Raw genomic sequence first — 14,132 nt, forward strand, 5'->3', positions numbered from 1 at the left:
GGACAGTCCATTAATGTCTAGTATAATGCTTGGTGTGAGGAAAATGTGTAAGGTTGAGTTAAACTTAAATCTACTTCTTAATACATATCAAGAGTAAAATGAATTGTGTAAAATTGAGTTAAACTTAAAATTTACTTCTTAATATAGGTTGAATTAGAACTTATAGGATAATATAAAAGATGACACTTATACCCATTGAAACATTTATTAAACGTAAAAAAAATAAAGAAAAAAAATTATCAATACTATAATGGTAACACTACATGAACTTAAAGGATTATTAGGTTTATGTTCGAGAACACGTTAAATACATTCATAAATTACAAAGAAATCTACCTAATTAACTTAGTTAAAGATGAAGTTTACAAATGAAAACTAATTATAAACGTATGTATATGTCCTCGAAGAGAAGAAAATTTCCACCCTATGCTCCATATGTCCATAGGTGGGCCAAATATATAAAACACCGAGACTCTAAAGAAAATATCTTTAGATTACATTTTTGTCTTTTCGTTTTCTTAATTTATTAGTTATAATCAATCTTCCTTCTTGTACCCACATACAACAACTATAATAAAATAAATAGAAATATTGAACAAAATTAGAAAAAAAAAAAAACTCATAACATGTGCTATTCTAACATTAAAAAAATTAATTACTTTTGAAAATCAACTAAAAATAATTTATAAAATTATCTTATGACTATTTTTTTTTCTTTATTTTTATATTCGTTACTAATTGATGAATATTTTCCATAAAGAATTAGTAAAATACATAATATCAAATATAAGTCAAACTCGCATATAATGAATTATCATTATTTTTAACTTAAAATTTTAAGATAATGATTTAATTGTATTCTCTTCATTTTTATTTAATGGAAGATTTATATTTAAATTTTTAATAATTATCAGAAAAAGAATTTTATAGCCAAATAGATTTGTTGAGCACATGCATGATTGAATTTGAAGAAATGGACAAAACATAATAATTAGTAGGGTCTGATATTGTCTACGTAATTGACAGAAAGTGGGGTTTCTTGCATGTTATGTCTAGTGAAGACTCTAGTTTCTATGATCTATCACTTGACTTATGTATATGTCGTTAAATTAAAAAAATTCCACACAGTATCTATTTTGTTTTAATTGTTATGATAATGAATTACGATCGACAAAGATAGAATTAGAAACTTTCAACATAATAATAAACAAACATCAAAGCATCAACATCAATTAAGACTAATCGCCATAAAATATCAGGTCAATCGCATTTCACAATTAATGTAAATCTATATATATAACAACGTACGCATCTATTATAAATTATATATGTATATATGTAAGTAAGAGATAGGAATTTAATTAAAATAGGTAAGTGTATCTTTTAATAACATCTTGTTTCTATTTTAACATAACATTTTTGCCGTCCTGCGTTTTCATTTTCTTAAATGTGCTTGTCTACTTCCTAAGTATTCATTTTATTTATACACGTATTATGTGTAATGTTTATATGGACCAAAGTTTTACAACAATGCTATAATGTCAAATAATCCACAAATACATGAAAATAAAAAACTCAAATTAATATATTGTTTATATATGTTTTTGAAATCTGGATCTTCTTTAGCCACGCCTCTTTCCATCCAAATCGATATTGTCCACTACATCTAATGGTCTATGAAAGTTGCTCAATTAATCATAAGTTTATTCACTTTTTGAAGCTTGGTTGTTTCTTTTAAATTCCTATACACAACTTTAAAACATTTTTTCTTTAATAAATGATAACATATAAAAAACAATAGTAATAAAATAATTACATATATATCACTACTTTAAATAAAAGTTACGGTAAACAAAATAAAATATTTTAAGCACTAAATGATCTTTACAAATTTTGAATAAAAAACCATAATAAAATTAAAAAAAACTGTTGAAAATATTTTTAAGTAAATGATGATTTTCTTAAAAAGAAAAACATTCTATAATTTAGTTCTAATAATATATAATGTCACAATTTACATCATTTGCGAGTTAGAATCAATGTAGAATGTTATATTCTAAATCAGTTAGAAATATAACCTGTGTATAAAATGACGTATTCTTTATTTGTTTAAAACTTCTCATTGCGCACACAAATGACAAGAACTAGCATCTTTATAATTAATATACACTTGAAAACCAATCATAATAACTCATATGACACAATAGCACACGTAAACTCATTAACACAAATAATTCAAATAATAAAGAATAATGATAAACACACTTTTAAATACATAATACAAAAATAAAAATAATTATAAAAAACAAACTTATATATATATATATATATATATTAAAAAAGTAAAAAATAATAAAAAGTAATATGAAATAAATATACAAATTTTATGTGTCAAAGAATCATGATTGAATAACAAATAATCATCAGACAACGTATCATCACTGTTACACATATATATACCTCTTTTTATACAGTACACACAAGGTTTATACATGATCAATAAGCACCAATATAAATAATAGTCATGACCTCTTTTATGTTTTGGGTGTTGTCTCAGTTATTTTTTATTATACTTATTTGATCTTTGTAGAGTTTAAAAATATTGTCTAAAGTTATATACATATTAATTCTATCAAGTTGGTGATTATTTTGTTTGAAAAGATAATATAATATTCTATAACTTTTATATTGACTTTAAGCTCTAATCTAATTGTTCACCATGTCTAAAATTACAAAGAAAAACTTTTATAACTTGAGTTGTTGATATCTTTTATTTTTTCAACTAGTCTTAAAACTATGAAAATCATTATTTTTTCAATTAAGTCCATACTTAGCAATGTCATTATTTCTAAAATTGAAATACACTCTCTAACGTATTTGCCACACTTTTATATTTTCGTAGTTATACTTTTGACACTCTTACAAGGATTATGGCTCAATTTTTCTCCGGTATTCATCCTCTATATATATATATATATATATATATATATATATATATATATATATATATATATATATATATATATATATATATATATATATATATATATATATATATATATAGGTGAACCTTTAATGTAATTTTTACCTTAATAAATTTCTCACCACACTTTTGTAGCACACATAACAACTATTATTAATAATTTTTTTTACCTTTATTTTCAATTTAATATTATTCTCATGTACAAAAATGAATTTAAATTTCCAAACCCAAAACTTCAAATATTTCAAATATATTAATAAATCAACTTGCATATTATTTTACTAATTGATCTAAATATCCTATTATTGGTCTATAAATATAAAATCTTATTAGACCTTAATCACGAATCATTAATCCTAATTCATCAATTAAAACCTATTAAATTCTTAAATCCTAATTGACACATTTTAGGATAGTTTAATATATAATATATCAACATAACATTTGAAAATTTTGTTGTGAGTGTTTACTAAAAGATACTTAAATGTATATATGAGATGGATATTCCTATCTTCACTGGTCTAGGACCTATTCTAGGCTCCTCACATGTCATATCTTATAATTAAAGTTTCTCTTAAAAGTAGAAAATTAAATAAGTGTAACTTGAAATTATTGGATAAATTTTAACGCTAGTTTATTGCCATACGTTGAGTTTATAAACACAACCAAACTTTATTTTACTTTTATAAAATATTTATTTAAAGTACAATTAAATAATTTAATTAAATCAAATAAAGAAAAATATTATATGTTATTTTATTTTATTTTAAAAAAAACAGGAAGTTACACTAACAGCCTGCTAATTCCAAATTCAGTAACATTATTGACAAAATAAATTTATGTGTAACATTAAATATAATGTACACCTTATTTATTTTTCAGGGTAATGCATTATGAGAATAACTTCATTTTTTTCATATATATATTTTGTGTCAGTGGCTTATTACTTTTTAAGTCTAAGTGGTATATTTATATATACTCTCAATTATATACAGAGATTATAAAAACAATGATAAGCGAGTTTAAATATATAAGATTAGTGCTTAAGTAACAATTTTATCAAAATAAAGAGGTGCACATGGACACTCTCGTGTGTTTGTGTATATATACATATATGTCCGTCAGTGCTTTGAGAAAAACGTTTTCTCACCATGTATCAAGTTATGACTAGTGTGAAAGCAGCTTGTGTGATGATGGAAGGAAGAGTATCAGGTGTGAGGAAAGGAGCATGGAGTCAAACTGAAGATGAGCTTCTCAGAGAATGCGTGCAACTCTATGGCGAAGGAAAGTGGCATCTTGTTCCTCAAAGAGCAGGTTTTTATCTTATCCCATTCCTCTTTTCTTTACATAACATCCTCCTAAGTTGTCATATATAATGAACATTTTTATGAGTCATATGTTGTTATGTTTTGTACACACGTAGGGTTGAACAGATGCAGGAAGAGTTGTCGACTGAGATGGTTGAACTATTTGAAACCAAATATCAAGAGAGGGGATTTCAGTGAAGATGAGGTCGATTTGATGATCAGATTGCATAAGCTTTTGGGGATCAGGTTTCTATCTGCTCTATAACATTTATTCAAACACATCACAATAAACAATACTTTCATATTATCAGTATTATATAGAATACGTTTAGTTTTCATACACAGTTATGCCATGCATTGATAATATATGATGTTAACTTTTGCATGGAAAAATAATAGCAATCATAAAAAGAAAACTTTGTCGGATGCAGATGGTCTCTGATTGCAGGAAGACTTCCGGGAAGAACTTCAAACGATGTGAAGAATTACTGGAACACCAACATGCGCCGGAAAGTACAATCTCACAACAGAGATGAGGAGAACAACAACAACAATGTGAAAGAATCCGAAAGAAGTTGGAAACCCCACAAAGTGATAAAGCCTGTGCCTCGAGCTTTGGCAAAAGCATCGGCCATGGTGCATGGGAAATTGATGAGTAGTTCGAAAGTTGGTGTTAGTGAAGCAGTTTCAGCAGGGTCTGAGAATTGGTGGGAAACTCTGTTAGATGATAAGGAAGAGAACATTAACAACAGCACGTGCTTCCCTGTTGGGAAAGATGGATCATTTGAGCTTTGGGATGAAGAACTTGTCTCCATTCCTTCTGAGTTTTTTGCAGAAGCTGAAACATGGAGCGATTTTCTTCTTAACTAAGCTACCACATTTCCGATCTTTCTTCTCTTTCCTTCCATAAGGGATTTCAATTTGTAATAAGTTCAAACTTACGATTTTATTTACTTATTGCCCAACGCACTGGTTAATAAGAAAATAAAATCAAGAAATATATATATTTTTTAAATGATGGAAGAATAATGATGCCTAAATGCATTTTTATGAATATATAAATTGCATACTAATATATTAATTAATCTATGAATATATTAATTAATTACCAATTTAAACATTATTTTATTTAATAAAGAAGAGTGATATATAATTAATGTTAATGATCAATTTAGAATTTAATTATATATTAATTACAATTTTTATGTACAATAATAACGATTTTAAAAATAATAATTTATAATTTATAAAATTATTATGTAAATTAATTTTAGTGACTAATTAATTTTTATCTTTAAAATTGGTTGGTATTTAAATTTTTTTGATACCATATAAGTTCATCTATTGAAATAATTCAAAATACCTATTCTCATGCAAAATATCAAATACAAATTATAAATTTTATTAAACATTACGTCTTTTAAAATATACATGTCTACATAAGTTTAACATATAAAACTACTACTTTATCTCTAGCATGTTTTTAGTATTATCTCACATATTTTTTATTATCAATTTGTATTAAATAACTTTTGAGGGTAAAAGTTATATTAAATCTACCAAATCAACACTTGTATAGATTTTGAAAGCTACAATATTTATCTGCCAGATAGTTGTAAATGTGTGAAATGCTTATAAATTATGATACCCTTATAACAATTATATACTATTATACATATCTCTTACATATTTTGGAGAAACTTTCCTTGAACAATGAATAGACCTAACATGAATTGGGTTAGAACTCTTGAATTTATGTACACAATTATTTCAATTAGTATATATAAATATAAAGTTGTAAAATATTTGATTCAATACAATTATTATCGTTTCTCATCTACTTGTAATATGAATACGAATAATGATTGTCATCCAATGCATTACATAGTAACTGCACATATATATGAGTTTATTTGTCTATTATAATATAATATATCATCATAATTATAAATAATTGAGGAATATAGTAAGAATAAACCAATTATAAATATATGAACCAAACCTTGAATGCTAACCATGCAAGTTTTTTAGCCTTATAGTAGTTGATTTCCCTAATAGCATCATATGTCCTGTAATTGAACTATGAAAAATGAAATATTTTCGGATACACTTATATAACAAAAAAAGTTCATAAACAATGAGTTTCAACCAAGGAACCCTTGTCAAAAATTCCATTGGGTAATAACAAGTTCTAACTAAGGAACTCCTCTCAAAAAGTCCATCAATTAAGGACAAGTTCTAACCAAGGAATCCTTCCTAAAAACTCCAAACTCCATTTGATAAGAGTGAGTTCTAACTAAGGAACCCTTCCTTATTGAACTAAAATGTTCAGCTAAGGGCAGATTCCAACCAAAGGAACCCCTTGAAAACTCAATCGGCTAAGAACAAATTTCAACCAAAAAATCCCTCTTGGTCGGACTAAAACATTTAGCATACACAAGTGTTAAGTATTTTTTTTTTTTCAAACCCCTTCATCCCTTTAGTTACAGGTACTCGGGCTTGCGGGGTTAGTGTATTATAGATATCCTTCTAATCAATAAGTTTGACTGATTGGTAGGCTGATTGACTGACCAACATGCACGACCGATTGATTATAGAATGAAGTTCAGATTAACATTTAGCCAATGATAATCATGAATCAACCAACTAATGTTGATTATGGTATGATTGAATCATGATTAAACCAACAAAAAAAATAAAAGCTTATAACACTAACTATAAATAAAGGTCTAAAATATGGTTGTTGAGACATGCATGCATAACTATATAATATGAAATCAACCATTATATGCATCAGCAAAGTCTGAATCTTTTAAGTACATGACCAACAGATAAGTATTTTTTTTGCACGATTTGTCTTGCAACAAGAGTGTATAAACTAAAATTTTCACAGTAAGTAGTGTTTATTGCTTTGTCCCTTTAAATTGGGCCGGTGACCTGTACTTTTGAGCTTTTCTTATTTCTAATTCCTGGCATGGGAAGTTACTTCCAGCACTCCTTCAATTTCTACCTGCACCCTACAAGATTTGAAATTTCAGTTTTTCCCTCCAATTTTTATTTGAAACTGTCCTCCATGGAAGGCATTGTGTTGGGGTGGTGGCTGAAACTTGAAAGAGAACTATTGCAACAAAGAGTGGTGGAGATCTAGGTGGTGTTTCAAAGCCACTAAGGTCGAGAAAGGGGGTAGTAGAGCTCGTGGTGGTATTTCGAAATGATGAAATTATGGTTACCGGAAAATATGCTGTCCGGATTGGTGTTTTCGGAAGAGTTGGAGGAAAAAAAAAATCTAGAAAATATTTGAAAAATATGCCTTTCAAAGTGCTTGCGAAATTATTCTTAATCAATAATTTCAAGCCATTAACTATTTGAAATTTTATTGTTAAAACACCACCGGCAGGTGACTCAATATATTATTCGTCATATTATAGTTAATTAGTGAAATACTATTGGGATAAAAGTTGATAATTTTTAATTTTAGAGAGAAAAAATTACAATCAAAATCAAAATTCACTGATTTTTAAAACATATTTAAGCTTTTTAAAATTATAGGATCAGTCGATATTCAGAATAGTGCTTTTATCCTGTGGATTAATTTAGAATTAGGAATTTTAGTAGATGTTGGTATTTGGAAACATGTATTGACTTGTGTTACGTTATTTTGATTTGTTAGCACTGAATCGATTAATTGAAGATCTGTTTATGAAATATTAACAATGTGTGCTTAAATTTATATTAGCAATGTGTGCTTAAATTTAAAACGATTTGATCTTATTGAATAAAATGAATTAATTAATGTGGTGTTTAAGCAAAAAGAATCTCCGTCTAATGAAGGCAACCACAATTATACAACAAATAAATAGGCGCACGGTTAAGGATATTCGTTATACATTTTTTATAGATACAATTCACTTATTCTGTCTCCAAGGAATTCATTCTGCTGTTATCAGGTTATATTATGTATAATCGTAGTCAAAAACATCCTTTTTTTTTAAATAAAAAGTACTTTAATTATAAATTATAATTCACTTCTACTTCTCGTTTCTAAACTATTTTATATCAAAAACACCTTTTTTTAATAATAGAAAACCTGACTTAGTTGCAGGAAAAGCGGACATCAAATAGACTTTTAATTTCAATAATTCATAAGGTTCATAACATCGAAATCAGAGACAAATCATCCTTAACACAAGATCAACAGAACACTAGACGATCAAAATTGAATTAAATCGCCAGACGTGATGACAAAAAGAAACAGAATAGCACGATTATAAAATAACTTGGGTGAATCAGGAAAACTGAACTATATAGCTTCCAGAGCCTGCAGGACATCAGCCTTCAAATCCTCAAAATCTTCAACTCCAAAGCTGAAGCGAACCAAGTTGTCATGAATCTTATACTTAGCCCTTTCTGACTGAGGAAGATCCCTGTTGGCCCAATACATAAAAATTAAATATACAAAAACCATCGCCAACCAACCACAATCTCTAAATAAATAAACAAAAGAATATACTTCTTTATACTATAAAGTACAAAAAGGAGCAGCCAAACATGCTTTCAGTACAGGGTGCCCGTGTAGCATCAAATCACTTAAACAAGAATTCGAAAGGCGTACCAGTAAGACAAAATAGCAGGTTGATCCACAATGCTCTCACAGCCACCAAACGAGGCCGCAATATATGGGATTTTCAGGGAATCAACAAATTTTATTGTGGTATGTAGGTCTCCATCGATCTGCATTATTGGCAATTTATTTCTAAAAAATCATTTTCATATGGTGGCATCAAAAACATCATTCTTCGTAAAAGAAAAACACATAATGGACTTTATTAGCAACCACATAATTTAATAGCGACTCAGCAAATTCCCACCTCAAAACTGACAACACCACCGAAACCAGTCATCTGCCTCTTGGCAAGCTCGTGTTCGGGATGACTCGGCAAGCCTGGATAATAGACCCGCTTCACCTGCCAATAGAAAAATATGTCATTAAAGCCAGTTCACATCAGATTCGCAAGAAAATCATGAAAATATCGATATAGTGAAATTGTAAAACGGTAATGTTAGAAAATAAACTGTGTATTTCGCAATGCAACAAACATCCAAGCATACATGCACACAACTGACTTGACGATTCTAAAAGGAAAAAAATAACCCATATATGAATACAGTTTCATTTACAAGAAATTATACCCGAGTATAGCTTTAGCATCCATCCCAAAGCCTACTATAAAAATAGTAATAAGACTAAATTACTTATCATTAATAGACAAGATAACAGCAGAACGATGATTCGAATAACTGTGCATCACAACATAAAAAATTCAAAAAGAAAGTAGCATCTTCTCACATGGCACAGTTTAGTACTCATTCATCCATCCCTTAAGGAAATACTTTTTACAAACACAATTCAACCATACTTTTAAACGAATGTCAGCAGGGAGGATATACAAGCTTTAAAAATACACATCATCAGCATAAATATGGTGCTGAAGAAAAAGTCTAGTAAAAAACATGTTAACCATAAATTTCATTTTTTATATATAATAGGAGGGAATTGAACAGAAATTGTACACAAGCTCATTCCACAATAAAAAAAATTTCAACTAACAAAATGATCAGAATATAACAATGACATGAAGAGAGAGCAGGGCAGCGCATGTCAATGCCATCGTACCTTGGGATGTGCCTCTAAAATTTTGGCCATCCCCATTCCAGTTGAATTCTGCTGCTGTACACGAAGATGCAGCGTTTTCATGCCTCTGATTAATAGGTATGCAGCATTCTGTGAAAAAGGCATTATTTTAGACACAAAAACCAATTAGGATATATCCTTTCACGGAGGGTGGACTATGTAGTAGAAATGACTTACCGGGTTAAGTGTACCGCCCAAAATATGGTGAAAAGTCCGAATTTGTGAAACCACCTTAGTTGAACCACTTATGCAACCGCCAAGGACCTGAAGGGAGAAAAAGGCTCCTTGATGATTAATTATGAATAACTGAAATGTCAATATTTGAGATGTTTACATTAAAATAAGTTTTGAAGAACAGACTGACTTACATCATGATGTCCACCCATGTATTTTGTTAAGGAGTGCAGAATCAGATCAGCACCAAGGGCAAGGGCCTTCTGGTTCAAAGGTGTTGCAAATGTACCATCAATGCAGAGTAAAGTCCCCTTCTTGTGGCAAAGCTCTGAAACCAGCTTAATGTCAACACATCTGAGGAATGGATTGGTAGGAGACTCAGTAAAGAACAGAGACACCTGCACAATTATATAATACCATATTAACTCTAGACAATATTAACTCCAAAAATATCAGAAATCCATAAAGTGAAACCAACAACTCTCTTCAACACTAACATTGTGCTGCTCCAGTGCAGTTTCTAAAGCTCCAACATCTGCTGGATCAATTACAGTGGTCTGCTCATCAAAACAGAAACTTTGTTACATATCTAAAACAAATCTACTATAAACATGGTTATGCATGCCCAGGACAAAGGTAAAAATCTACCAAAAATAACCCATCGCAAACATCAAATGTCCACCTTACCAATTAAGAGACAACAAGATTCACGGTAAGATATCTATTTAAATTTTCAAGTTGAATACCTAGCAGACTTTTAGTGAGACATCTATATCAGGTGCATCAATTGGTCATTAAATTTGAAAAGGCTAAGCTTTTGTCACTCTAGGAAAAAAAAATTAGGAAACACAGCAAAAACATCAAAAGCATTATTCCACTAGATAAGTTAACCCTGTAGATCACACACATCTCCTTTAAACTCACGAAAACCAAGCTCACAGAGAAGTATAATTCCCCATTATTTTTCTACTAACAGTTTGGGTAAAATTATGAATATATATAATATTTTTAAAAGCAGGAACGAAAATGAGCATTATTTTAATCCAAACAATTATATTTAAGCAAAAGAAACATGAACACATAAGAAGCTGTTAGCACCCCACACAACTAAATACAATTAAACCACCAAATGAGCAGAATATATACCGAGATCCCCATCTTTGGAAGAAATGTCTCTATGAATATCCTAGTCTTCCTATAACAATCTGTAGTGGTCACAAGATGTCCACCAGCTGGAATCAGTGCCAGAAATAGGACTATGCTAGCACACATCCCAGATGCCATTATCACAGTTGATTCGGCCCCCTCCAGTGCACTGGTTCATAATGACAACAAGCCTTATTAAATGACCCCAAAACTCGACACATCACATGTTCATAAAAAACTCGAAACACACAAACCTTATCTTCTCCTCTAGAACCACAGTCGTTGGATTTCCATATCGCCCGTACTCATAACTAACCTGGCGATTCTCCTGCAAAATTATTGAAGGCTCAGCCACACCAATACTGGACGTTTATCTGTTCATTATTTAATGAGGCGAATAAAAACAATTTAACACTCCAAAGAATAGTACCTTGAAATCAATGAGATCAGCGGTTTTCTTAAAGAAGTAAGCAGAAGTGTTCACCACAGGAGTGGTAATTCCATCAGTCACAATACCTCTACCCAGTCTTTCAGCTGCATTGCTCAAATACAAAACCAAAACATAGCCAATAATCAACAATAATAACATCGAGGAAATTAAAACTAGTCTAATCTTAAACCATACAAACTAACCACAAAACATTATAAGTTAAATCCTAAATCAAACGTCACGTAAACTAACAAAAATACCAAATCTCAGAAAGCATACAGTAAATAACGAATTAAGTATGTACGATACGAACAAAAAAACAGAGAAGGCCTCTTTCTGAATCAAATCACATCCGATGTGAAAAAAAAAATCTAAAGAAGTACAAAAAATTTGAAAGGAACAATTAAACAATGGTTATCCGAGCAAACCAAACCTAAATTTAATTATATAGTTTTAAAAAGTAAACGAATCAAAGAAAGTAAAAATATAATAAAAATTTATGACATAAAAAGAAAACGACAAATTTTCATTTATCACGTACCGGCATGAATCGTTTTGCTTGCATCAGATTTCAAAAACGAAGAATAAGAACTATGATTTAACTGTACAGCCCCGTTCTCATCGGCCGCGGCGGCGACGGCGTCGTCCTCAGCGGTGATGTCGACAGGGAGAGGCACCGTGGCAGCGTCCGCGGCCGAAACCGCGGGCGGCGCCGGAGCCCCGGCGGCGGGATTGTTGGCGTTGTTATTGGACCACGAAGCGGCTACGATTTGCGCGACGCCGATGTTGCTACAGTTGCGTCGCGCCTTGGTGCTGAGCTGGCGCTGGAAGTTGGGAGGGAAGCGGAGGATGCGGGAGGAGACGCCGTGGAACGCAGCGCCGGATCCGGCGGAGGAGCGGAAGTTGCGGCGGCGGAGGTTGTCGAATGACGGCGGTGGCGAGAAATCGGGATCGGAGCGGCACTCGAAGGTGGAACGCATGTGTGAACTCGAAACGGCCATGTTTGTCGTCGTTTCAAGGGTTTTGTTCGTGTGATATGTTTCTGTTGTTCTCCTTCACCAACTTCCCTCTTTCTCTCCTCTATCTATACTACCAAAACCAATCTCTAAACTCTTCCATTCGCAAATGGATCCCTCACGCCCTTATATAATACTCAACTTTAAAATATAAACAGTATATACGCGTCACTCATTTGTCCTCTTCTTTTTCCCTTTTTATCATCACTACTACTGAAAGGGATTTTGCATCTCCTACACCCACCGAATTACAGATCGTGAACTCTGCAAAACTCAGCCCTTCGATTTTCATCCAACGACTCATGATGGCTTCATGCGCCGTTTCGACTTACAACTCAAGCCTGGCTCGGTCTGGAGCGTTCGTCTTAAATCTCACGGCTCCTGTTTTCCTGATTTTTTCAGCTGTTCAAAGCTATTGCCTTGTTTTCAGATGTTAACTTTTTGAGTTTTCAACACCAACACGTCAATAGGTAAACACGTCATTATTATCACTATTAGCTAATCGATTTTATCTCATCCTGTTGAATTTAACAAGACTGTGGTCTCTTGGTACATTTATATCGGTCTTTTACATCATAACAAATTTAACCAAAAGGAAGAAAAGAATAAATAATACTGTATGTCTCATAATACAAACAATTTAATGCGCTTGTTTTTCAGCACAAAGATTTTATTTAAACGCAAGTTTGATCCTCTATTTTATCTTATTTTTGAAATAAAGACATTTAACCGTCCAAATTAAACAATTACCACCTTTGTTAATAATTGAATATTTCTCTAAGAACATTTTGCACTGTTAATATATATATATACATCATTTTCACTGATATAAAATGAAATTTCTTATTTCCATAATAATTATCTTACTAATCATAGCCAAAATAATTATTAATTCGCATTAATAAGGGTAGAATCTAATTATTGTGTAGATTACACGCATTTTTTTGTCATTGATTAGATCTTATTGGGCTAAATATTGTTGCCCTAAAAATATGTAACATAAACTTGATTCTTACAGAAGTCCCTGTGTTGCTGCGGTATAAGCGGGTGTTTTGTTTACCCTGTCTCTGAATCTCACGTTGAAGTGTGAAAATAGTAATATTTTAGCAAATATTTAGAAACAGTGATTGGTTCATGAAAAGTGTGCAAATTGTACCTTATTTAGTGCATAAATGTGTTTAGCACTTGGTTTCAATGTCCTCCTCAATATTTTAAATAAATTAGTAAAATCATATCCTTATATAAGTTAGCTGTAGTTTGTTTAGAGTGACATCCCTACGAGATATTTATTAATTTTACTTAATTTAAATTTAAAAAAAAAACTATGTAAGTATCTTTAATTGAGTTTCCTCATCATAACCATTAATAAGGTAACTCTTCCAAC

At 30.7% G+C, this 14,132-nt stretch overlaps 2 protein-coding genes across 2 annotated transcripts; one reads left to right on the forward strand and one right to left on the reverse strand.

Annotated features, from left to right (window-relative positions):
- Window positions 1-4,176: 4,176 nt before the first annotated feature.
- On the forward strand, window positions 4,177-5,160 carry LOC108327158 (transcription factor MYB1). The gene is made up of 3 exons (XM_017560892.2): window positions 4,177-4,297; window positions 4,407-4,536; window positions 4,722-5,160. The coding sequence occupies exons 1-3, from the start codon at window positions 4,177-4,179 to the stop codon at window positions 5,158-5,160; spliced, it is 690 nt and encodes a 229-aa protein (XP_017416381.2).
- A 3,240-nt stretch (window positions 5,161-8,400) lies between these two features.
- LOC108329333 (cystathionine gamma-synthase 1, chloroplastic) lies at window positions 8,401-12,983 on the reverse strand. The gene is made up of 11 exons (XM_017563501.2): window positions 12,274-12,983; window positions 11,733-11,836; window positions 11,557-11,630; window positions 11,303-11,471; window positions 10,654-10,713; window positions 10,351-10,554; window positions 10,160-10,246; window positions 9,965-10,072; window positions 9,159-9,254; window positions 8,903-9,021; window positions 8,401-8,714 (listed from the first exon to the last, which is right to left on the reverse strand). Exons 1-11 carry the CDS (start codon window positions 12,731-12,733, stop codon window positions 8,591-8,593), a joined length of 1,605 nt encoding a protein of 534 aa, XP_017418990.1. The 5' UTR covers window positions 12,734-12,983; the 3' UTR covers window positions 8,401-8,590.
- Between the last annotated feature and the right edge of the window lie 1,149 nt (window positions 12,984-14,132).

Source organism: Vigna angularis, chromosome 2 (genome assembly GCF_016808095.1).
Source record: "Vigna angularis cultivar LongXiaoDou No.4 chromosome 2, ASM1680809v1, whole genome shotgun sequence".
NCBI classification, from domain to species: Eukaryota; Viridiplantae; Streptophyta; class Magnoliopsida; order Fabales; family Fabaceae; genus Vigna; species Vigna angularis.

Excerpts from the sequence above, each read along its gene's own strand:
- LOC108329333 (XM_017563501.2), bottom strand. The coding sequence starts at position 12,733 with ATGGCCGTTTCGAGTTCACACATGCGTTCCACCTTCGAGTGCCGCTCC. Across the intron at positions 10,247-10,350 it reads ACATGGGTGGACATCATGAT|GTCCTTGGCGGTTGCATAAG; the intron begins GTAAGTCAGTCT and ends TTCTCCCTTCAG. Across the intron at positions 8,715-8,902 it reads CCTGCTATTTTGTCTTACTG|GGATCTTCCTCAGTCAGAAA; the intron begins GTACGCCTTTCG and ends TTGGGCCAACAG.
- LOC108327158 (XM_017560892.2), top strand. The coding sequence starts at position 4,177 with ATGGAAGGAAGAGTATCAGGTGTGAGGAAAGGAGCATGGAGTCAAACT. Across the intron at positions 4,298-4,406 it reads TCTTGTTCCTCAAAGAGCAG|GGTTGAACAGATGCAGGAAG; the intron begins GTTTTTATCTTA and ends GTACACACGTAG. Across the intron at positions 4,537-4,721 it reads CATAAGCTTTTGGGGATCAG|ATGGTCTCTGATTGCAGGAA; the intron begins GTTTCTATCTGC and ends TGTCGGATGCAG.